This window comes from Uranotaenia lowii, chromosome 3 (genome assembly GCF_029784155.1).
Source record: "Uranotaenia lowii strain MFRU-FL chromosome 3, ASM2978415v1, whole genome shotgun sequence".
Classification (NCBI taxonomy): Eukaryota; Metazoa; Arthropoda; class Insecta; order Diptera; family Culicidae; genus Uranotaenia; species Uranotaenia lowii.
Window position 1 is genome coordinate 112,632,063 of NC_073693.1, and position 26,796 is coordinate 112,658,858.

General features: G+C 31.9%; 1 protein-coding gene across 1 annotated transcript in view; it reads left to right on the top strand.

The window, feature by feature from the left end:
• The first annotated feature begins 275 nt into the window (after nucleotides 1–275).
• LOC129751411 (uncharacterized protein DDB_G0283357) overlaps nucleotides 276–26,796 on the top strand; it is a 492,735-nt gene continuing 466,214 nt past the window's right edge. Inside the window, exon 1 of the mRNA XM_055746904.1 lies at nucleotides 276–347. Coding sequence (XP_055602879.1) covers nucleotides 281–347 — 67 coding nt within the window. The 5' untranslated portion in view covers nucleotides 276–280. The remainder of the gene's footprint in view (nucleotides 348–26,796) is intronic.

A 26,796-nucleotide genomic window follows, 5' to 3' on the forward strand; every position in this document is an offset into this window, starting at 1 on the left:
GTCGGCTTTAATGCTTGGTCCGATCGATCCCCATATCAATAAATCCTCTGCCACTTTCCTTGATCTTCCTCTAATTGATAATCACGGCAATCAGCACCAGGATCCCAGTCTCCAGATTGACGATCCAACGGTTTTATTGGGGCAGCATGGTTGTGGTGAAACTGGGAGTGATGACAGCGTTTCCGGGGTCGAAGTTTCTGCGACTGCTGCGGGTAGCGGTGCCAGTGCTATCAATGCCAAGGATTACAACGTGCTGATGGATGATCCTCGAGGGTACATTATGCCGCAAGATACTCGTCGACCGGAAAAGACTACCCACTGGGATTCGGCGTTCGTCAAACATAAAGGTGTGTGTTGTTTTTGAAATAGTTTGAATTATTTTATATTTTAATAAGCAACGAATTCAAATGTCAGTAATTGTTCAACGAAACGAACGAGGCTATGCGTTGGAAATAGCATAGATTCCTCTTCTTCAACTGTTCGTTTAAAAGTCGTTTCTAACAGAGTACAAGAACTGGATAAGGATCTATGGCAAACAATATCACGTTACGGAGGCCTACTCCATCGCTCTCCTTGTAATACGGCCTTGCCAAATACCGATCGTATTTGGCTAATTTAGCAATCCACCCTCGGTGTTTCGAACTACAAAATTTGATCTTAATAATTTATCTGTTTAGCCTGACTTGCCCATTTTTTCATGAAAGTCGGTGTGGGAAGTCTGTTCGCAAGTTATCGGCTGAAAGGACGGCTGAAAAGACGGCTGCAAATACGGCTTAAAAGACGGCTGAAAAGACGGCTGAAAGGACGTGCATCCTGCCTCACTAGAAATCGTTTTCTAACTGAGGACACGTTCCAGCTGAGTGCGGACAGTGAGGCAGAATGTTAGAGGGATACGATATTCTCTCGTTAAGACCTAACGGTCGAGAGACGTGATGAACTCTCTGGGAGAACACACTGTAATCCTTGGCTACACATCTCCCCCCTAAACAAAGGAGTTGCAAAAAACATAAGCCAATCTCAATTTTTTTCATTAATTTTCAACCTCAAAATACTAGAATAAAATAAATCAAAAGAAAACTTGCAACCTTTACCTGCATTAACTTCTATCTTAATCAATACAAAATTAAAAAGTAAACTCCATTATTTCTATTTTTCGAATAACTAAGAGAAGATCGACATTTGATTATACGTTCCACAAAGAAGAACAACTTTATACCTTGATGGCAAATTTTCCGATATTCAATGGAACATTTAGTTATGATTTCAAATTCTGAGTGTCAAACCAGATCACATTGATTTTATGTCTAACAACAACTGAAAATTTCAATTCTTGACTTATCTTCAGCTAGACATACCCTCGCATCTGGGACCTTTGAATTTTTCAAACGGTGTAAGTATTTCTTATGGAATTTTTAATACCATGTCGAGCTCAAGCCACTGTTCTGATATGCATTACCAGTCGAACATCTGGTTTTTACTCTATTAAAACTAAAAAATTGTTTTCATAGTGGAATTCTTTAAATCATATTGAAATTTTTCTTTTGTTGGACCTACCATCGCATCAATCCGTAAATTGGAAAATTTTCAAATATTATCAAATTGTATACTAAAATTCCTACTATCCTGAATTAACATATAAATGGACGTACGAACTTCTCACCTTCTTTATGCTTTCATGCCTTTCTAAATGCTCGGTACTCAAAGGCCCTGATTGTTGACAAGTCAAATATTTTTTTCGCAAATCTTTTAAGCTTTTAAGAGATAGTTGATTTTATCGTCTTCTTTATTTTTATTATTTTACAGTCAAGTTGATTTATACGAGCTTCCATGAAAGGTTATCTCCAAGCTTTAATAAACTTTCGTCCGTACTCAAAATTTCACTCTTGGACGAGATGTGCTGGAACGACTTAGAACTCCCATTGCGATAATACTTTGCTGATGGTGTTCCGTTTCAACGCTTGCTTAGTTTATCTCTTTTTCATCGAACATTTCGTCTCAACACTTCCAAGTTTATCTAAAATGATCTTTAAAAAAACTCTAGAAAAATAGCCTCTAGATCCTATTGTTACAATTAACTCACAAAAAACTTTACAAGTGGACCTTCAAAACACTCTTCAAGTTGGTCCTCCAAATCCAACGTAAACTCGTAAAGTGAACCTTCAAAACACTTTTCATGTTGGTCCTCTCAATCCAACGTAAACTCGTAAAGTGGATCTTCAGAACATTTTTCGTGTTGGTCCTCCCGATCCAACGTTAATACGTAAAGTGGACCTTCAGAGCACTCTTCATGTTGGTTCTTCCCAATCCAACGTAAACTCGAAAAGTGAACCTTCAGAACACTCTTCATGTTGGTCCTCCCGATCCAACGCAAACTCGTAAAGGGAACCTCCAGAACAATTTTCATGGTGGTCCTCTCAATCCAACGTAAACTCGTTAAGTGGACCTTCAGAATGGCCGATCGACTCACGAATATGCCGATTGAGATTCAAAAGCAGCATCATCAACGTGCACAGTCCTCACCTAGGAAGTATCGATGACGACAAAGACGAATTCTACGCGCAGCTGCAGCATGAATATGGCCGCTGCCCAAATCATGATATCAAGATCGTCATCGGGTTCTTAACGCTCAGGTCGACCAGGAGGATGAATTCAAACCCACGAAAACGGTCTAAGACTCATAGACTTCGCCACCTCCAAACGATTGCCCGTACCTTTTTCGAGCACCGTCTCCCATACAAGTACACCTGGAAATCACCGTACAAAACGCAATCACAGATCGACCACGTATTGAAAGACAGCCGGCACTTCTCGAACAAGTTGACCGCCTACACCGGTTGATGGTCCGAATCTGGGACACAGAACAGATACCGGAGGAGTGGATGGAGGGGCTAATATGTCCCATCTACAAGAAGGGTGACAAATTGGACTGTGAGAACTACCGAGCAATCACTGTCCTCAATGCCGACTACACAGTATTGTCCCGAATTTTCTCCGCCGCCTAACGCCACTAGCAAACCAATTCGTTGTAAGTCATCAGACCGGCTTCATGGAAGGATGGTCAATGACGGATTAGATCTACACATTACGGCAAATCCTTTAAAATTGCTGTGAATACCAAGTCCCTACGCACCAGCAATTCATCGACTTCAAAGCCGCAAACGACACGATCTACCGTGAAGAACTATGGAAAATCATGGACCGGAACGGCTTTTCCGGGTAGCTGACCAGACTGATCAAGACGATGGTGGATGGAATGCAGTGCTGTGTGTAGATTTCGGGTGAATTGTCGAGTTCTTTCGAATCGCGCAGGGGGCTTCGACAAGGCGATGGCCTGTCCTGCATGATGTTCAAAGTGGCGCTAGATGGTGTTATTCGACGAGCGATGGGCGAAATGAGGCGCACGATGTTCAACAGATCCATTCGACTTATCTGCTTTGACGACGACATTGATATAGTCTGAGAATATTTGTTAAACTATTTCACGTCATGTTAAATTATTTCACGTCAATTTAAACTACAAGTTGAAAGTTTAAAATCTGCAGAAAATGAGAATGAGAAATTTGATTTGATAAAATATTTTTCATTCAAGTTTTCTCCACACCAACTTGTAAACTAGTTATTATATTTTATTCAATCACGTTCTTCAGATTGCATGAACCTTAAATTTGGATAGGAACACAATTACGAATTAAAAACTGATGCATTAATATTTGAAAAACTTTGCTCATATTCTTGCGATAATTACATTTTAAACATCAAATGAATGGTTATAAACAAGTTTGTTAAAAAAATGTTTTTCGTATTTACTGCAGATTTGATACTTTAATCTTGTAAGTAAAATTTCTTAACAAGTTGGTTATGGTTGGTTTGAATACGATAAGACATTGCTTGCCAGATTGCCAAGATTTTGTTCATTTATGAGCTAAATCGAACATAAAATTGAATTCATTCACAATAAATATAATTACGTAGGTATTTTGCGTTCAAATTGTTTGAGCAAATTTACATGTGCCTTTTCATTGAAAATTTTAAACATGGTTAAAAATTGGTTGATGTGTTTTCATAAATAAAAAAACAGTTTTTTAATTCCTTTATTCATTAATTTTGTGAAATAATTTTAATATTGGTGGATATTGGAGAAAAATACTCGAAATTGCACGGCCCGGATAAAAACGGAAAAATATTTGATAAGCTTAGGTTCGAATAATTCCAAATTTTGTGGAACCAAATTTAAAAGTAAACATTAATATTGAATGTCTGTGATCAGATTTCGGATTCTACATTAGGTTTTGAGAGAAGGAACCTGATTCGAAACTTTGCTTTTAATTTGAAACCTCAACTAGATACATTTTCATATTCGGAATTCATCATTTCAAAATGTGGAAAAAAAAAATTAAAATAACGACTATTACAACATTTTAATTTTTAATTCTTTTGTAGAATTGGAACTGAAGAAAGTTTAATAATGGTGATCCAGGATTGAAAATTGAAATTTTTATTCAGAATTAATTGAATTTCGAATAAATAACTGAAGAAAGACTTAATATTAGGCCGGAACAAATTTCAAATCCTTCTTTTGTCACTCAGAGTTGGAACTTCACGAGGGGGGGGACAATAAAAAATAATGCGAAAAACAAATAAATTGGAATAAATTGCCCAAAATCTTGCGTGCAAAAAATTGCATGCTATATCATAGCACAAAACCTATAAAATAATGAAATTTTTTATTGAAAAATTCTATAAATTCAAGAATACACATGGTGAAATTACTTCCATCTTCCATAATTTCTTTTTTGGTTTTGTAATCTTTCGGATACTTGATTTTTTTTATCAAAATTTTCATGAAATACTAAAAACTTAATTTATTTCCCCCTTCGGGTTTTTGGAAATTTCGAAGGGGGGGGGAGACATGAGAAGAAATTGATATTTGTTCCAGCCTTATTACGCAAAAAATCAGATTTCAAATAAGAGATTTTTTTCTGAGGGTTTTGATACAAATTTCGATAATTGGATCATAATTGAAAGAAATTCTTATCTGGAACTTAAATTTAAAAAAAAATCGTAGTCAGATTCGGAAATCAGATTTTGAACTAAGGCAGGATTTAGATTCGGAATTCAAATAAAAAATTCAGATTCAGGTACAGCTCGAAGTTATGTTTTATAATTAAGATGAACATATCAATGTGAGAATTTCATTAAAGATTCAAATTGTAGGAGGTCGCAGTTTCATAGTTTTTAAATTTAAATTTAATATTTCATCATAGTCAGTTTGGAAACACAATCCAGCAGAAATCACAAATATAAAATAAAATATCGGTTTTTTTGAAGATTTCCTTCTTTGAAAAGTGAATTTAATTTAAAAAAATCCCAAGATTCTAATTATAAAATAATTTTTTTTATGAATTTTTATTCGTCAAAGAATTTGTACTTTATCTTTAAGCGAAAATTAGCCTGTAAATATATTTTATTGGATTTCATATTGCAAATTAAAAACATACACCGTGTTAGACGGTTGAGGCTTTACAGACTGAATAAATTATTCAAAACTGCTTAGTTATTCAAAAGAAAGTTATAAACTAATGTTTTAGATTTCAATCGAGTTAACAAGAATAGAAAATGAACCTGATCTAAACACTTACATTATCTCTTACTTTTATTTCTAAATAGTTTGTAGTTGAAATGAATTAGGTTATTATTTACTTAAATATTCATTCATTCAGAAAGTTTTTCTCTTAAATGAAACCATTATTTATTATTTGAAGAAGTATAATTACTCAAAGCTGAATAATTATACAGAAACGCAGAACCTACATATTTTTTACACTTCTAAAGTATGACTTGTTCAAGCAAAACTGATATGAGAAAAAATTGTCACCAATTCCCCCCCGTGATCCAGTTCTTCCTATGGCCCTTAGTGGGCTATTTTTATTTTGCACCTTTTTTTCAAACTTTCCAATCTATTCTTGAATTATCATTTTGAGCAATCCTTTGAGCGGAAAAACATCAGAAAGAAAATTTTACACTGACTAATCAAACAATTTAAAACAAGTAGAAAACAAACTTTTTTCTCTCTTTATTCAACCTGAAGAAGGATTTTCTTTTTTGCTGAAAATTTGACTTACTTACATACTTAATGATCCCACGCCGATCCTCCGGTGCATATGGCCGTGGTAAAAGACCTCCACAGTTCGGATTTCAGCGGCTAGGCTTCGCCGCCACGAATTTCTGGGTCTGCCTCTTCTTCGATGACCTTCTGGATTCCAATCTAGCGCCTCTCTGCAAATCTCGTTCTCATCTCTTCGCAGCGTGTGCCCAATCCATCTCCACTTACGTTCCCGAATCTCGATTTCTAGCGCCTTTTGATGACACCGGCGATGTAGTTCCTCATTCGAGATCCAGTTGCCAGGCCACCAACCGCGGATGATATTCCGCAGGCAGCGGTTTACAAATACTTGCAGTTTTCGCGTCGTTACCGCATATGTGCACCAAGCTTCGCACCCGTACAGCAATACGGATTTGACGTTTGAGTTGAAGATTCGGATTTTTGTTCGTAGAGAGATCTGGCGTGACCGCCAGATGTTTCGGAGACTCGCAAACGCAAATCGGGCCTTTCTGATCCGGGTTTCGATGTCTTTCCTGGTACCACCATCAGGCGTTATCTGGCTACCAAGATACTGGAAGCACTCAACTTTCTCAATTTGTTGCCAGCTACCATGAAACTGGAGAGATTTCCTGTGTTGATCTCCATCGACTTGGTCTTTCCGACATTGACTTTGAGACCTGCTGCCTTGGAACTTTCGGTGAGGTCGTCGAGTTTGCTCTGCATGTCTTGTTGTGTTTGGGCGAGCAAAACAATATCGTCTGCCAGGTCAAGGTCGTTCAGTTGCTCCATGGTTGAAGGATTCCACGGCAATCCTCGGTTCGGTGCACAGTCAATCGATCCAATCAGAATCTCATCCATTACGATTTGGCTGGTAAACGGTGGATAATGTGCAACACGAGACCCCATAGTGGTCATATCACCTCTTATTCACAACTCCTATCTCTACCTTCCCGCGGTGCCGGCTGGGGTGCGAGTAACCTAAGCGGAGATCGGGTACCCAACCCCGGTGGATGCTTTGGTCGCATGCAGACTGAGAAGGTGGCCGCACGCGTTTGTTCCCCAGGTCAGGGGCGGCGTGCAACAACAACCGAGCGTCTGTTCTCCAGGTCAGGGGCGGCTCAAACAGCGTCTGTCTTGTAGCAAGCGGCTGAATTTATGAAATGCGGCTCCCGCTAGCTATGTCCAAGATGGCAGCCCCATCGCGCGATAGGGACTTTAGGCTAACAACCTACTGCTCCCGATTTGAAATTGTTACGGAATCCGAAAGAATGAAAATTTGACACTATTTTAAATTCAAAACTGCTCCTCGTGAAAATTCATTTAGAAGAAAAGTATTTCTCAAAAAAAAGTGCCCAGTTTGGCCCGGGTGCTCGTTTTACCTTTATTTCCCCTTCGTAAAATTATTATTGGATGATACGAACAAATATTGAAATACTATAAAAGAATCATTTAAGTTGAAAAACTGTCCAAGTTACAATTTCAACAAAACTTTCTGCTTCATAATTTGTTTCCTGATGGTATAAATTTCTTCAGATGTTTCGGTCAAAAATGTTTAAGAGTGTTTTTTTCATCCATACAAAGATATATCTATGTACAAAGCTATTTGCTTCTCGAACTCATTGATTATACTCAGCAATTTAAGGACAGACAGACCGATTAAAAATCGTTAACCAAATTGGTTCCTTAATAACCATAAATTTGGTTTTACTATCCCAAACATTAATGCGAAATTTTACTGATTGCTAAATGCTCGACATTCCCGGCTGGATCAGTATTGAAAATCACTTAACGGGCCCAGTGATTAATTAAGTACATTAAAACACCAAAAGCTGAGCACAAGTTTTTGCTTGCCTACCGGTTTGAGCAGCAGCCAGTGGTATGAGATATTTGTGTAGGGATGCAAGAAAAAACATCCAAACCGCAACAATCAAAAGTAGACACATAAACATAAACCATTTAAGAACTCATTTGGAACGATTTGCCTCGCTCCTCGGTCCGGTAATGACTCGAATCAATTTGAAGAGATTTGCGGGTGTTAAATGGGAGCCATAAATTTACCTGTCAGTCTTAAACGGGGGTGCACTTTTGCATCGAACCAATCCGGACGACAGAAACTGAGCCGTTTGAATGATGAAAAAATAAAAGTGAGAGTTATAAACAATGCTTAATCCTTTTAAAAAGATCCACGTCCACTTCTCAAGCTGCTGAAGCGATGGGGTTGACTTGGCTTGAGGTACAGATTAAGGCTAAAAATGGCCACCAGCTGATTTGATGGGCTACCCACCAAAAAGTGTCCTCGTCAATTTCATCAGAAAACATGCAGAAACAGAAGTGGTCATCCAACTCCTCAAAGGATGGATACCGGTCGTAAAATCTTCATCGAAACTGTGTTGCAAACCTCCTTCTCTGTCGTTCAATCAGACAATGCTGCCATAATCCGCTTGGATTTGTCTTTCTCGTCATTATGCAGAATTTCAATTACGTGACGTGCGATGCAAATGAAAGTGCGATAAAATCTGTGGCTATCCTTTTGGGCGTTTTATTTCCTTGGCGGCCGGGTTAATGGACAGAAAATAGCGCTTCTACAGAAGGTAGAAGTGGTTTGGCTTTGCTCGCGTGTCGTAAAATCGGAAAACAAGGATTCGTGAACCTTTGGTTCAGATGCGTTTCTAAGGAACGTTCAAATCTACAATAATATTGTACTTTAGTTAGAGCTGTTTTTTAACGACAGGATCAATAATTGATCTAAATAATTTTATTTATGATTCCTCTAATATATGTATTTCAGAATATATAGGCATAGGCGAGACGGGATTTTTTTTGACAAACCTTGCAATAACCGGGCAGTTGATTTTAAAAATTTCATTCCAAAAACCAGGCTATGTCCGGGTAATATTCGGTCAAATTCGGGGCAGTTTTCTAAAATATTGGGCATTCTGGACTCGTGGTCTTTTTTTCACGAGATGGAAATTTGACTTCAAACCATAACTGCCGGGTGTTTGCTGCCGTGAGTGGGTTCGTTCCACTAAAACCACCTTGGGATTCGTACGCTAGATGGGCACCTTGGTTTCACCCTATGATACTACATCAAGGGGTACGCTGTGCTCAAGCACTTATACATCTCACCCTTTTCCTTTTCATCTTTCTCATTTTTGGTCTTTCTCCTTTATCTTCTTTCTCCTTAATCCTATTTCTCCTTTTTCCTCTTTCTCCTTTTGCTCTTTCGCAAACTTCAGACTGGTACACAAGACCCCGAAACGTTTGCCGATTAGGTAACGCTTTCAAAGTATCTCAAGCCCCTCAAGTATGTCACAGCCACCACTTTCGAAGGGATTCTAACCACCAAGGCATCGTCGATTGAGAAACTACCAAGCTAGAATCTCGTCACGACAACCCCGGATGTTTTCTACGCTTCATTCTGCTGCAGGAAAGATCTAAGTTGAGTACGTGGGATTTTGTAAGCCCCCTTACACATAAGAGCCCAGATGAGGGATAAACCGCGCCCTAAGATTGTGTTGCTTTTGAATTGTGGTGTCATACGAGGTCAAAGACCTTCCTTTAGCTTGTCAAGTTTGGTTAACTATCTCTGTTTCTCTTCGTTCATCATCTCTCCTGATTCGTGCTCGATTGCGCATGATTTGCGAAATTTCGTCGTTTATAGCACGCTACAAAGTTCTTCGCAACATATTCACTTACAACATTTTCAGCGTTAAAATTTAGAAGTTGTTGACCAAACTTGGGGGAGAAAAAGATAGCATGTTCTGTCGATTCCTCCATATCTACGCATTTTGGGCGATATGGCGAGCTGATAAACTTAAACCGATGAACGTATTGCTAAAAGCATCCACGACCTGAAAGAAACCGTCAGGTTGAAGTTGACCGTTATTCGATGCGTCCCATGGCTTCTGCCACTTGAGCATTGACATTGCTCGTTAAGCTTAATGCACTCCTCTAACAGCTTTTGCTTCGTAACATTTCTAATCCTTTGCCAGAGTTATGTCAATGGGAATCATGCCCGCGATGACAAAAGCTGCTTCTGCTGAGATGGTATTGCATGCACAGGAAACTAGCATGGTCATCAGATGATGTATACAACCGAATTTGTATCAGTTTCGCTCCTCGGTATCGTAGTTTCTACAGTGCTACGCTTGCAAAAAGCCATCTCTTGCTACTCTTTGGACCAGGACACTTCGGCATAATCGAGGTCAATGAGTCGATGACTTTCGATGCACTCTCATAACAGTATTTGACATGCGCAAAAAAACTGAAGTACCATTACTTCGAGGTTCTCAAAGGGACTCATGGTCTTACTTACTTACTTAATGATCCCGCGCCGATCTTCCGGCCGTGGTAAAAGACCTCCACTGTTGACGATCCGGAGCCAGCGTCTTCACCTGGTCCCAGTCAAGATTCTCGTCGACAGTTCGGATTTCAGCGGCTAGACTTCGCCGCCACGAGTTTCTGGGTCTGCCTCTTCTTCGATGACCTTCTGGATTCCAATGTAGCGCCTCTTTGAAAATCTCGTTTTCATCTTTCCGCAGCGTGTGCCCAATCCATCTCCACTCACGTTCCCGAATCTCGATTTCTAGCGCCCTTTGATGACACCGGCGATGAAGTTCCTCATTTGAGATCCAGTTGCCAGGCCACCAAGCGCGGATGATATTCCGCAGGCAGCGGTTTACAAATACTTGCAGTTTTCGCGTCGTTACCGCATATGTGCACCAAGTTTCGCACCCGTACAGCAATACGGATTTGACGTTTGAGTTGAAGATTCGGATTTTTGTTCAAAGAGAGATCTGGCGTGACCGCCAGATGTTTCGGAGACTCGCAAACGCAAATCGCAATCGCCTTTCTGATCCGGGTTTCAATGTCTTTCCTGGTACCACCATCAGGCGTTATCTGACTACCAAGATACTGGAAGCACACCACTTTCTCAACCTGTTGCCCAGCTACCATGAAACTGGAGGGATTTGCTGTGTTGATCTCCATCGACTTGGTCTTTCTGACATTGACTTTGAGACCTGCTGCCTTGGAACTTTCGGTGAGGTCGTCGAGTTTGCTCTGCATATCCGGTTGTGTTTGGGCGAGCAAAACAATATCGTCAGCCATTTCAAGGTCGCTCAGTTCCTCTATTGTTGAAGGATTCCACGGCAATCCCCGGTTCGGTGCACAGTCGATCGATCCAGTCAGAATCTCATCCATTACGATGAGGAAAAGTAGCGGTGATAAGATACATCCTTGTCTCACTCCAGCAGTTACCGGGATTGGTTCGGACAATACACCATCGTGCAAGACCTTGCATGAAAATGCCTCGTACTATGCTTCGATGAGATGGACTAGTTTCTCTGGGACCCTCGTCGTCTTAGAGCAGCCCAGATGTTTTAGCTTAGCTTAGCTTAGCTTGATTGACTACTCACATCCACCTTTAAACATTGAACCCGAAATGCTTTATTAAAATTTCCCTGTAATAAATATAATAATGAACATTTCCGTTCAATTTCTTCAATAGGCCTTTTAACTCTTTATTGGTTAAATGCATTTCGAATCCCATGATCGCAGGCGTGGCTCAGTAGAACGAATTCCACATTGCCAATGGTTGCTACTCCGTGATTGACCGAGGCCACCAATTGTGTTCAAAGGTCAAATGAAAGGTGTCTGGGACTGACAGCACATTCACAATGCCCAAAACTGATGCTCTCTCTTTGAGCCGTCAATAACGGCGCCGGCCACGTCCTAATAGTCAATAGATAGTTTGGAATATGCTTCGATGAGATGGACTAGTTTCTCTGGGACCCTCGTCGTCTTAGAGCAGCCCAGATGTTTTCGTGGTTAAGTCGGTCGAATGCTTTTTCGAAATCAACGAAAACCAGCAGAAGAGAGTCCTGGAATCCGTTGATTTGTTCCAGTATGATTCGTAGCGTTGTGATGTGATCCACGCATGATCGTCCGGATCGGAATCCAGCTTGTTGCCGTCGGAGTGTAGCTTCGATTTTCTCCTGGATCCTGTTCAGGATCACTTTGCAGAGTACTTTGAGGGTTGTACAGATCAACGTTATGCCTCGCAAGTTACCGCACTCTGTTAGGTCTCCTTTCTTCGGGACCTTTACGAGGATACCCTGAATCCAGTCGGCCGGGAATGTTGCAGTTTCCTAGATGTCAGCGAAAAGACGGTGCAAAATTTGTGCTGACAGAGCAGGGTCGGCTTTCAGCATTTCAGCAGGGATGCAATCGATCCCAGGTGCTTTGTTGGATTTCATGTTTTTGATGGAACCTTCTATTTCAGCTAGCGAGGGCGCTTCCGAGTTGACGCCATTTAAGCAGCTTACTGTTGGCGCTTCGAGCTGCGGGTTCTGTTGGCCATCGCTATTCGTGACTCGGAAGAGTTTATCTCATGGTCTTCCTACGTACGTACACCCCCTTCTCTTTAAGCTCCACCTGGAACTTCAAAGTTCGATCCCTTCCAGAACCGCGAATAAACTTTTGATTCTAACGCTGCAAACATGTTAGCACATACTTTTGAAAGCTGAGCCACGTGTTCAGTGTTCAGGTGTCATCATTAGTTGAGCAAAGTGGCAAAGCTACGTACCTGAACCGGTGCTGTTATTTCATGAAACCTCAGTGTTCAGGAAGAAACTGCATCATGTAGAAGCCCACCGTGTGTACTACTCACCCAATTCCTAACGAGTGTGATTGGAAAAAGGAAATGTCTTCCCCGAAGCTGGTTCGCAGCTGCAGGTTCTCTTCTGTTTTTTCTTCTTTCAAACGTTGGATGACCATAAAGGCACTGTAGTAGACCTATCTTTCTAATAAAACTAGTTTGGGCATGTCCCTTGCTCTACACAGGGCTTTTCATTTTAGAAAACCTGTTCCCCAATACATCTTCGGGTATTAATATCAGTAACAGCAAGTTACACTTCTTATCCAAAATAGATTGCATTTTCGCTTCAACATTACTTATGTAAGAGTAGGCGGGTGAGAATGATCGCTCTCTCACAGGCTCAAGCTATTTTCCGAAACTCTACGTGGCTTTTGAAAATAAATTGACGATTGATCATTACAACCGGCAAATGACTTTCAACCAATTCACAGAGATATACGGTACTCTGGATTTTGAGAGGCGACTACTCCACTCCTCGGCCCGCACTATGACATTTTCGGAGATGACTATGAAGCTCTGCATTGTGGAAGATGCCTATTATCCTCCCTAGCGACAAAACTTCTCATAGCCCTCTGCATTCGACGACGACACTGTTTTGTGAAAGAAACCCTTCCCGGTTCCTTATTTACATACTTATATATGTATGTCAGTTATTGCTGCCCTACTATATGGCTCTGATAGCAACACTTCATCCATCTTCTCCTCAATACAGATGATTAGCTGCTGGTGTGCTGTATGGTAGTGCTTGAGGTTTATTTTATCCATTTCCATGCTCTCGATGCCATAATCATCCGTTGGTAAATGAAGCACCAGAGGTTGTCTTGTCAGTCAAGCAGATCTTCAATTTTTAACTTTGGAACGAGTTTTCTAACAATACGCATCTAACGTACACAGCAGAAAAAGTAATGCGATATTACATCAAATACCTGCACATAACTTGAGTCGCAAAAGGTACCTAATTTAACATTGTCTTGATGTACCCGGCTGTTTGGAGACAAAGAATATGTTTCGTACCGCTGATCCATATGGGCCAAATTTCCTATAAAATGAAAAATAATGAAAATATTTTTCAAGCTGTTGGTTTGCTTATATTTTTGATTAATTTTGGCAGTACTTACAAGCCAAACAAATACAGCTGAGGTCCATAATCTGTTTCTTAATTTTTGAAATGAAATCAAATTTGAACGTCAACAAAGGAAAACATTGACTACTGGATGAGATATCACATAGAAGGTTGTGATATTACACTTCACGACGTATTGCAACAGAAATCTGTAATCCCCAGAAATTACATCGTCCATCGTTACATTTTTTTTATGCTGTGTAGTGCACCAGCGTAATACGATGTGAGCCCAGCAAACATGAAATCGTACCAGAAATGATAACTTAAGTCGTTTAAAATGGTGTTGCTTATTGCAATTCCATTTGCATAGTGTAAAGATCGTATAAAATATCGTCTGAAGTCAGTTTGAATCGGATATGATCGGGGGACTGAGATGAAGGGAGAAAATCAATGATCACGCAAATTGTGCAGATTGAATTTGTGGCAATTAGTTAGATAAAATTAAAAGGTTTGAGTTAAAATGAGAGAAACCTGTGCTCAGAGAGAGTAAAAATGTGCTAATTGTTGTAATTTGTGAAGCAGTTGTGGAATTTTGATCATTACCATTCCAAATGCAAAGAATTCTCTCTCGATTTCAATCCCTTGGATATGATAGATAGTCCGCGATGTTTGTTGATTTTAAATGATTTTTCTCCCACGCGAGCTTCAAGTGAGAAAATCATCATCTTGTTCTCTCTGCAACCAGCAGTGCATCCAGTTCATCCGTACATTCCCATCAGATGGGAATTGAGTAACATAACGAGAGGACTGGGAAATATTGTCTCTAGCAACAATTAGAAGCATATTAGAACTAAATCTTGCGGTATCTTGCATTCTTTCGATAGGTACGAATAAAGTGTCGGATAACGGATAATTGGTGTAGTTTGCGTCGCTTTAGAAAGAAATGACTTTTATGTATGTATATTGCCTCCACTTTGGTAGTCAAATGCTGTTTTTCAACTTTCATACGATAATTCTATTATGCTCATGGAACGTATTTCGAAACAGCATAAGAAAATAGCTACAAACATGTTTGGTTGGAGGTGCTTTGACCAGTATCATCCACCTTTTGTCTCTAACAAGAGTAATATTGCAGGCTTCGTAGCCTTCGGATTCTAACTCTTCCGTGCAACTGTCTGACTGGTTTTCTCAGTATGGCCATCGTTTCCTATCGGACTGCTAGATCCACCATTTTTCAAGGCGCTTGATCTTAGGAACCCTGGTCTAAGCTAAACCTTCTTGCTCCATGAGCTCTCAGAGGTGACAATTTCGTTTCCATCTGTTCAAACAATGGAGTCAATGGTCCTTATTCTGCACCGCGCGTGGTTTGACGACAGTCGATTCACCCGAATCACTTGATTCCAGTTGTCTTTTTAGCCATCAAACGTCAAACGTCACTTTATGAGATGTTACCTTATTCCCGAAGTCACCGTGGATGAGAATGGTTCCATTCAAGTTAAAATTTAAGCACAGACAAACAGACGGGACACTCTTTTTTCATTCTTCGCAATACCTCAAAGCTAGGCCAGAGAGCTAGGCAATGTCGCCACCAGATAGCACCACTTCAACTTTTGAAAACTTATTAATTTTTCATCATAGTAGCCATTGCAACTGATAACTGTTTTGTGACAATCAGATTTTTTTTTGTAAACAAGATCAATGTGGAAGGTAAATAATGTAGAGTGATTTGTGGACTGTTCCTCGATTCCACTTGATTCCTCGGCAAACGTAAGTAGATTTATATTTCATTTTTAAAGCATTTTAATGATTATTTGAAAATTTTACTAAGACATGATTTAAAGTTTTGATATTCCAGAATAGGAAAGCATAACAAAGTAAATGTTTTAAAGTTAATCGTCTGGTCCGCAAAACCATATGCTTGGGATCATTCAAATCCTTATGAGAACTTTTAATATATTTGATGTGTAAGATCAGCGGGGACCACGTATATTCAATTATCTGCTACTGCAAAATATAAAAATGCATTTAGATAAACTTATATTAAACTTACGAAATATGGAGAACAAATTTTGAACCTTTCGGATTTCAGAAAATCAGACCTTTTCAGGATTTTTTACGCTTTGCTGCTATCATTCTTCTGCCGTGAAGAACCTTTTCCAAGAGATTTATTGCAATTCCGCTGAACTGTTGCAAATATTTCAATTATTTCTTTGCACTTAGTTATCTAAATCTATTTTGAATTGAAGGGAAAAGCCCGGTGCAAAGGAGTAATTGTTTATTTACACTTTTTGTGGTATCACAATCTCATAGGCATCCTGGATCATTTTGAAGAATCCTCTTTAATTGGTAAGCAATGTCGCCACTAGATGGCAATGCTATCTCTTGCGAAAAATCATACGAATTTTCTTCTGAGTGTACTGTCTGTTTGTCTGTGATTTAAGGTTAGAATTATCGATACCATTTCAGGTGGTAACGAGATAGAAATTTGATGTAAAATTGACGACACCGGGACTTATTAGGCTTTGAATATTCAATTACAGTAAATCACAGAAAGTTTTGTTATTTTTAAAACAATCAGATAAGAATTTATTAACATTTAAAAAAGTTCTTATGATCGGTAAATCATGATCTATTATGTACGCATTGAAACATGATATACACATTGATCCTCAATTTTCACCAGTATTAAATTTTTGATTTTTTCAATATAATCAGTTTTAATAGGCATTTTCATTTCAACCTGTTGACTCGGGCTAAAGAGAGCACCATTGATCGGGGCACGATGAACGTTTTCTGCCGTAGAAGCTAGTAGTTAATTGAACTCGATGAAGTCATCTTATTATAGAGCTACAGCTTGACTAGTTTACATCTGGGAATATCGTAAGAATGTTGGAGAGGTTATCAGAAGACTTGAGTTCGATTCCTAGTCTAGGTGATTCACACTATTTATGATCGATTATTTTAATCTTTAATTATACGGCTAGTAGCATCATCCGCCAAACAAAGCCTCTGAAACATAATATATGAGTGTGTGTGAATTGCTTGTATTCTACAAACAGACAAACTTTATTTTGTTATTGCTTTGTTTGATGGATCTACAACTCGTCGTTTAGTGCAAAATTCATCGATCATGAATGGTAAATGAAAAAAATCGCCTCGATCAGGAATCAGACTCGAGTCTTCTATTATCTATCCGATAGGGCAAATCGTCAGATGAAATTAGTCAAGCTGTAGGCTTCAGTTGACTTCATCGAGTTGAATTCGCTGCTAGATTCTACGGCAGAAAACGATCATCAATCTCCGATTAATGGTGCTTATGCTGCCCCAGGACGGGTTCTCATTATACCCCTACAGTGACTGATAGGGTTATATGAAATTTTCCTCCTAGTCTATTTCTGTGTTAAAACTACAGACTTGCATGGCGGATTTGACACTTTATCTTCAAACTACGCTTTATTGAGACAGGATACAAAGATTTTTGTCTCTTCAGTCGAATATTGTTCAATGCGGTTGAATAATTTTAAGATCAGTTTTAGATAGCAATAGGAAGGTACAGGGTATTTGTTGCTTTCGTAGATCCGTAACTCTGGTAGTTTCTATGGTTATTCATGACATATTTATGTTGGTATCTGTTTAACCTCTAAGCCATTTCCGCTTAGAAAATCGAAAGAAATCGCTTAGAATTCGAAGATGATCAGTGACCTATTAGCATGGATCTTTTCCAAGCTTATTCCTTAGAATAAAGAACTGGAAAATTTTCTGGATCCCGTCTGATCCAATGAATCAATGATTGAATGGAAACCATTCAAAGAAACCTTTTCTACCACCTTCCATCCTTATACTTGTTTAGTACTTAGCAATTAGATGGTCTCAAATGAACACGCACCGGTTGATTTTAAATTTTTATTACATGGCAATATTATTGTTCAGGCGACTTACTAGCTGGATTTTTTTTTTAAAGTATGGTATATTATTCCAAAAAAATACTATCAGTACCTAGAAACGTTCCTGCACCATTGCAGTTTCAATAAAAGTCAAATGAAAATACAAATCCGCCCATTATCCTACCTCTGCTCCGTTCCAACTGAACTGTATAATGATCCAAAGACTCAAAGAAGACACAACAGCACTGGCAAGGGGACAAATTGACCGAAAAGCCAAAAACGAAAACTCATATTAATGGCTGCGTTAATTCATTGATCGCATTACTGGCTGGCTGGCGGCTTGGCCGATTGCAGCAATGTGAATCCTTTTTTATTGCCGCCTCTTTGATTGGTACCCCACACACAAACATTTGCATGATTCGTTCACGATGTTTCAGAAAAAGTAAAAAGCAACCCCACCGTTGAATGGGGTCATTTTGTTTCGTAGCAATTTTCGACTCGCGATGATGGCGCCCTCCTTCAGTAATTTTGTTTTCCCATCATGCTCACACCGACATCATTCGGTCCTAATTGTTGTCTTAAAAACCTCGGATCGAACGAGCTGCGAGTAAGCAAATCACACACCGGACAGACACCGGGGTAAAAATTGTTTATTAACGTTTTATAGCCGTATGTCCGTCGATTCATAAACGTTGCAAAGAGAGAGACAAAAAAAATTCGCGCACACCCACCGAGAGCAGGACCAAAAATAAAGGATAAAATACCGAAACACAAAAAAAAAAATAAAACACCCGACTGCACGTAGCAACAACTAAGTGGCACCGCAAAATCTTACCTTTCTTTCGACCGGCAGACCGAAAGCACCCAAAAATCAGGCAGCGCACGGTTATTTTGAAAAATGTCACGTAAATAAAATGGCTATAAAATGATTTTTTAATGACACAAACTGTCCGGTCGATGACGCTGCTGCTGGCGGCTGACCTCTTCTGAGTCGGAATATTGGCTGGTTTGTTGGTGATTTTTCGGGTCTTATTTTGGCGAAAGGTATAGCTTAGTGGGTAGTTTTAATTCTTGATGGTTTCAATCACTTTGGAGAGCTGTAAATGAATCGTCGAGGAATTTTTTTTAAAGGGTTTCATTCATCAAATATTGTGGTTTATAGATTACGTTTTGAATAGTAGAAATTTTTCAATTTTGAAATAATATCATCACATCGAAAGTTTTATTTGGAGTTTTTTTAATTGTTTAACATTTTATATTGGTATATACTTAAAGGTTTGAAAGAAAAATTCAAATTTCCGAGTAATAAATACAGGTCTGGCCATAACAGCTTTAAAAAATACCAAAAGTGACAAAATCCAATTGGGAAATTGTGAAAAATGACGAAATCTACACATTTGACAAAATAAACAAAATTGACAACACTAACAAAATTGAAAAAAGTTTTAAAAAAATTACAAAAATTACAAAAATGTCAAAATGCGAAAAAAATACCAAAAATTTCCAAAATTATTAAAATTATCAAAATGACAAAAAGTCAAAAATGTAAAAAATGACATAAATAACAATATTACAACGCAACATTTAAAAAAAAAAAAAATAAAGAAACAAAAATACTGAAAAAATTAATAAAACTTCAAAAATGACAAAAACGATTAATTTGATTAAATTGATTTTTTAAAATTGAGTTAATTTTGCCAGTTTTATCAATTAAGTTAACTTAGTCAATTTAGCATGTCAGTTTTTAATAGTTTTGTCTTTTTTATAAATTTTCTTCTGCTTTGTTAGCTTTGTCAATTTTGTCATGTATGTCAAGTTCGTAGGTTTTGTCATTTTGTTTTCCTTCTGTAGGTTACATCAATTATATCAATTTCTGAATTTGAATGATTGAGCTAAGAAAAAAAAATATGCAAAAAAGACAAAAAGGCCGACAATACCAAAAATTCCACAATTTATAAAATTGACAAGACAGAAAAATTATAAACATGATAAAATTTAATAAATTAAAATAAAAATGGAAAAAAAATTACATTAGTTGTACAAATGACCAAATAAAATTGTTTTCAAAAAAATGACAAAAATGCAAAGACATGACAAAAATGACAAAAATGACAAAAGTGAAAAAATGACAAAAATGACAAAAATGACGAAAATGACAAAAATGACAAAAATGACAAAAATGACAAAAATGACAAAAATGACAAAAATGACAAAAATGACAAAAATGACAAAAATGACAAAAATGACAAAAATGACAAAAATGACAAAAATGACAAAAATGACAAAAATGACAAAAATGACAAAAATGACAAAAATGACAAAAATGACAAAAATGACAAAAATGACAAAAATACAAAAATAACAAAAATGACAAAAATGAATGGATTGAAAATTGACAAAAATGACAAAATTGACAAAAATGACAAAAATGACAAAAATGACAAAAATGACAAAAATGATAAAAATGGCAAAAAATGACAAAAAATGACAAAAATGAAAAAAATTACAAAAATGACAAAATAACATAATTGACAAAATTAACAAAACAATTTACAAAAATTAAAAAATTAACAAAATTGACAAAATTTACAAAATTTACAAAATTTACAAAATTTACAAAATTTACAAAATTTACAAAATTTACAAAATTTACAAAGTTTACAAAATTTACAAAATTTACAAAATTTACAAAATTTACAAAATTTACAAAATTTACAAAATTTACAAAATTTACAAAATTTACAAAATTGACAAAATTGACAAAATCTACAAAGTTTACAAAATTTACAAAATTTACAAAATTTACAAAATTTACAAAATTTACAAAATTTAATAAATTAACGTAATTTACAAAATTTACAAAATTCACAAAATTTACAAAATTTACAAAATTTACAAAATTTACAAAACTTATAAAATTTACAAAATTGACAAAATTTTAAAAATTACAAAATAAACAAAACATTTGAAATTGACAAAATTGACAAAATTAACAAAATTTACAAAATTTACAAAATTTACAAAATTTAAAAAATTACAAAATTTACAAAATTTACAAAATTTAATAAATTTACAAAATTTACAAAATTTACAAAATTGACAAAATTTACAAAATTTACATAATTTTCAAAATTTACAAAATTTACCAAAATGACAAAATTGACAAAATTTTAAAAATAACAAGTTAACAAAATATTTAAAATTGACAAAATTGACAAAATTTACAAAGTTTAAAAAGTTTACAAAATACAAAATTTACAAAATTTTCAAAATTTACAAAATTTACAAAATTTACAAAATTTACAAAATTTACAAAATTTACAAAATTTACAAAATTTACAAAATTTACAAAATTTACAAAATTTACAAAATTTACAAAATTTACAAAATTTACAAAATTTACAAAATTTACAAAATTTACAAAATTTACAAAATTTACAAAATTTACAAAATTTACAAAATTTACAAAGTTAACAAAATATTTAAAATTGACAAAATTGACAAAATTTACAAAGTTTAAAAAGTTTACAAAATTTACAAAATTTACAAAATTTACAAAATTTACAAAATTTACAAAATATACAAAATTTACAAAATTTACAAAATTAACAAAATTTACAAAATTTACAAAATTTACAAAATTTACAAAATTTACAAAATTTACAAAATTTACAAAATTTACAAAATTTACAAAATTTACAAAATTTACAAAATTTACAAAATTTACAAAATTTACAAAATTTACAAAATTTACAAAATTTACAAAATTTACAAAATTTACAAAATTTACAAAATTTACAAAATTTACAAAATTTACAAAATTTACAAAATTTACAAAATTTACAAAATTTACAAAATTTACAAAATTTACAAAATTTACAAAATTTACAAAATTTACAAAATTTACAAAATTTACAAAATTTACAAAATTTACAAAATTTACAAAATTTACAAAATTTACAAAATTTACAAAATTTACAAAATTTACAAAATTTACAAAATTTACAAAATTTACAAAATTTACAAAATTTACAAAATTTACAAAATTTACAAAATTTACAAAATTTACAAAATTTACAAAATTTACAAAATTTACAAAATTTACAAAATTTACAAAATTTACAAAATTTACAAAATTTACAAAATTTACAAAATTTACAAAATTTACAAAATTTACAAAATTTACAAAATTTACAAAATTTACAAAATTTACAAAATTTACAAAATTTACAAAATTTACAAAATTTACAAAATTTACAAAATTTACAAAATTTACAAAATTTACAAAATTTACAAAATTTACAAAATTTACAAAATTTACAAAATTTACAAAATTTACAAAATTTACAAAATTTACAAAATTTACAAAATTTACAAAATTTACAAAATTTACAAAATTTACAAAATTTACAAAATTTACAAAATTTACAAAATTTACAAAATTTACAAAATTTACAAAATTTACAAAATTTACAAAATTTACAAAATTTACAAAATTTACAAAATTTACAAAATTTACAAAATTTACAAAATTTACAAAATTTACAAAATTTACAAAATTTACAAAATTTACAAAATTTACAAAATTTACAAAATTTACAAAATTTACAAAATTTACAAAATTGACAAAAAATACAAAATTGACAAAACTTTAAAAATTAACAAAATATTTAAAATTGACAAAACTTACAAAATTTACAAAATTCACAAAATTTACAAAATTTACAAAATTTACAAAATTTACAAAATTTACAAAATTTACAAAATTTACAAAATTTACAAAATTTACAAAATTTACAAAATTTACAAAATTTACAAAATTTACAAAATTTACAAAATTTACAAAATTTACAAAATTTACAAAATTTACAAAATTTACAAAATTTACAAAATTTACAAAATTTACAAAATTTACAAAATTTACAAAATTTACAAAATTTACAAAATTTACAAAATTTACAAAATTTACAAAATTTACAAAATTTACAAAATTTACAAAATTTACAAAATTTACAAAATTTACAAAATTTACAAAATTTACAAAATTTACAAAATTTACAAAACTTAAAATTGAAAAAATTTACAAAATTTACAAAATTTACAAAATTTACAAAATTTACAAAATTTACAAAATTTACAAAATTTACAAAATTTACAAAATTTACAAAATTTACAAAATTTACAAAATTTACAAAATTTACAAAATTTACAAAATATACAAAATTTACAAAATAAACAAAATTTACAAAATTTTCTAAATTTACAAAATTTACAAAATTTACAAAATTTACAAAATTTACAAAATTTACAAAATTTACAAAATTTACAAAATTTACAAAATTTACAAAATTTACAAAATTTACAAAATTAACAAAATTTACAAAATTTACAAAATTTACAAAATTTACAAAATTTACAAAATTTACAAAATTTACAAAATTTACAAAATTTACAAAATTTACAAAATTTACAAAATTTACAAAATTTACAAAATTTACAAAATTTACAAAATTTACAAAATTTACAAAATTTACAAAATTTACAAAATTTACAAAATTTACAAAATTTACAAAATTTACAAAATTTACAAAATTTACAAAATTTACAAAATTTACAAAATTTACAAAATTTACAAAATTTACAAAATTTACAAAATTTACAAAATTTACAAAATTGACAAAATTGACAAAATTTACAAAATTGACAAAAAATACAAAATTGACAAAACTTTAAAAATTTACAAAATATTTAAAATTGACAAAATTTACAAAATTTACAAAATTCACAAAATTTACAAAATTTACAAAATTTACAAAATTAACAAAATTTACAAAATTTACAAAATTAACAAAATTTACAAAATTTACAAAATTTACAAAATTTACAAAATTTACAAAATTTACAAAATTTACAAAATTTACAAAATTTACAAAATTTACAAAATTTACAAAATTTACAAAATTTACAAAACTTACAAAATTTACAAAATTTACAAAATTTACAAAATTTACAAAATTTACAAAATTTACAAAATTTACAAAATTTACAAAACTTAAAATTGACAAAATTTACAAAATTTACAAAATTTACAAAATTTACAAAATTTACAAAATGTACAAAATTTACAAAATTTACAAAATTTACAAAATTTACAAAATTTACAAAATTTACAAAATATACAAAATTTACAAAATATACAAAATTTTCTAAATTTACAAAATTTACAAAATTTCAAAATTTAAAATTTACGAGATTTACAAAATTTACAAAATTTACAAAATTTACAAAATCTACAATATTTACAAATTTTACAAAATTTAAAAAATTTACAAAATTCACAAAATTTACAAAATTTACAAAATTTACAAAATTTACAAAATTTACAAAATTTACAAAATTTACAAAATTTACAAAATTTACAAAATTTACAAAATTTACAAAATTTACAAAATTTACAAAATTTACAAAATTTACAAAATTTACAAAATTTACAAAATTTACAAAATTTACAAAATTTACAAAATTTACAAAATTTACAAAATTTACAAAATTTACAAAATTTACAAAATTTACAAAATTTACAAAATTTACAAAATTTACAAAATTTACAAAATTTACAAAATTTACAAAATTTACAAAATTTACAAAATTTACAAAATTTACAAAATTTACAAAATTTACAAAATTTACAAAATTTACAAAATTTACAAAATTTACAAAATTTACAAAATTTACAAAATTTACAAAATTTACAAAATTTACAAAATTTACAAAATTTACAAAATTTACAAAATTTACAAAATTTACAAAATTTACAAAATTTACAAAATTTACAAAATTTACAAAATTTACAAAATTTACAAAATTTACAAAATTTACAAAATTTACAAAATTTACAAAATTTACAAAATTTACAAAATTTACAAAATTTACAAAATTTACAAAATTTACAAAATTTACAAAATTTACAAAATTTACAAAATTTACAAAATTTACAAAATTTACAAAATTTACAAAATTTACAAAATTTACAAAATTTACAAAATTTACAAAATTTACAAAATTTACAAAATTTACAAAATTTACAAAATTTACAAAATTTACAAAATTTACAAAATTTACAAAATTTACAAAATTTACAAAATTTACAAAATTTACAAAATTAACAAAATTTACAAAATTTACAAAATTTACAAAATTTACAAAATTTACAAAATTTACAAAATTTACAAAATTTACAAAATTTACAAAATTTACAAAATTTACAAAATTTACAAAATTTACAAAATTTACAAAATTTACAAAATTTTCAAAATAAACAAAATATTTGAAATTGACAAAATTTACAAAATTTACAAAATTTACAAAATTTACAAAATTTACAAAATTTACAAAATTTACAAAATTTACAAAATTTACAAAATTTACAAAATTTACAAAATTTACAAAATTTACAAAATTTACAAAATTTACAAAATTTACAAAATTTACAAAATTTACAAAATTTACAAAATTTACAAAATTTACAAAATTTACAAAATTTACAAAATTTACAAAATTTACAAAATTTACAAAATTTACAAAATTTACAAAATTTACAAAATTTACAAAATTAACATTGCCAAAATTTACAAAATTTACAAAATTTACAAAATTTACAAGATTTACAAAATTTACAAAATTTACAAAATTTAAAAAATTTACAAAATTTACAAAAATTACAAAATTTACAAAATTTACAAAATTTACAAAATTTACAAAATTTTCAAAATTTTCAAAATTTACAAAATTTACTAAATTTACAAAATATACAAAATATACAAAATTTACAAAATTTACAAAATTTACAAAATTTACAAAATTTACAAAATTTACAAAATTTACAAAATTTACAAAATTTACAAAATTGACAAAATTTACAAAATTTACAAAATTTACAAAATTTACAAAATTTACAAAATTTACAAAATTTACAAAATTTACAAAATTTACAAAATTTACAAAATTTACAAAATTTACAAAATTTACAAAATTTACAAAATTTACAAAATTTACAAAATTTACAAAATTTACAAAATTTACAAAATTTACAAAATTTACAAAATTTAAAATTTACAAAATTGACAAAATTTACAAAATTTACAAAATTTACAAAATTTACAAAATTTACAAAATTTACAAAATTTACAAAATTTACAAAATTTACAAAATTTACAAAATTTACAAAATTTACAAAATTTACAAAATTTACAAAATTTACAAAATTTACAAAATTTACAAAATTTACAAAATTTACAAAATTTACAAAATTTACAAAATTTACAAAATTTACAAAATTTACAAAATTAACAAAATTTACAAAATTTACAAAATTTACAAAATTTACAAAATTTACAAAATTTACAAAATTTACAAAATTTACAAAATTTACAAAATTTACAAAATTTACAAAATTTACAAAATTTACAAAATTTACAAAATTTACAAAATTTACAAAATTTACAAAATTTACAAAATTTACAAAATTTACAAAATTTACAAAATTTAATAAATTTACAAAATTTACAAAATTTACAAAATTTACAAAATTTACAAAATTGTGTCAATTGACAAAATTGACAAAATTGACAAAATTGACAAAATTGACAAAATTGACAAAATTGACAAAATTGACAAAATTGACAAAATTGACAAAATTGACAAAATTAACAAAATTGACAAAATTGACAAAATTGACAAAATTGACAAAATTGACAAAATTGACAAAATTGACAAAATTGACAAAATTGACAAAATTGACAAAATTGACAAAACTGACAAAATTGACAAAATTGACAAAATTGACAAAATTGACAAAATTGACAAAATTGACAAAATTGACAAAATTGACAAAATTGACAAAATTGACAAAATTGACAAAATTGACAAAATTGACAAAATTGACAAAATTGACAAAATTGACAAAATTGACAAAATTGACAAAATTGACAAAATTGACAAAATTGACAAAATTAAAAAAAATTGACAAAATTGACAAAATTGACAAAATTGACAAAATTGACAAAATTGACAAAATTGACAAAATTGA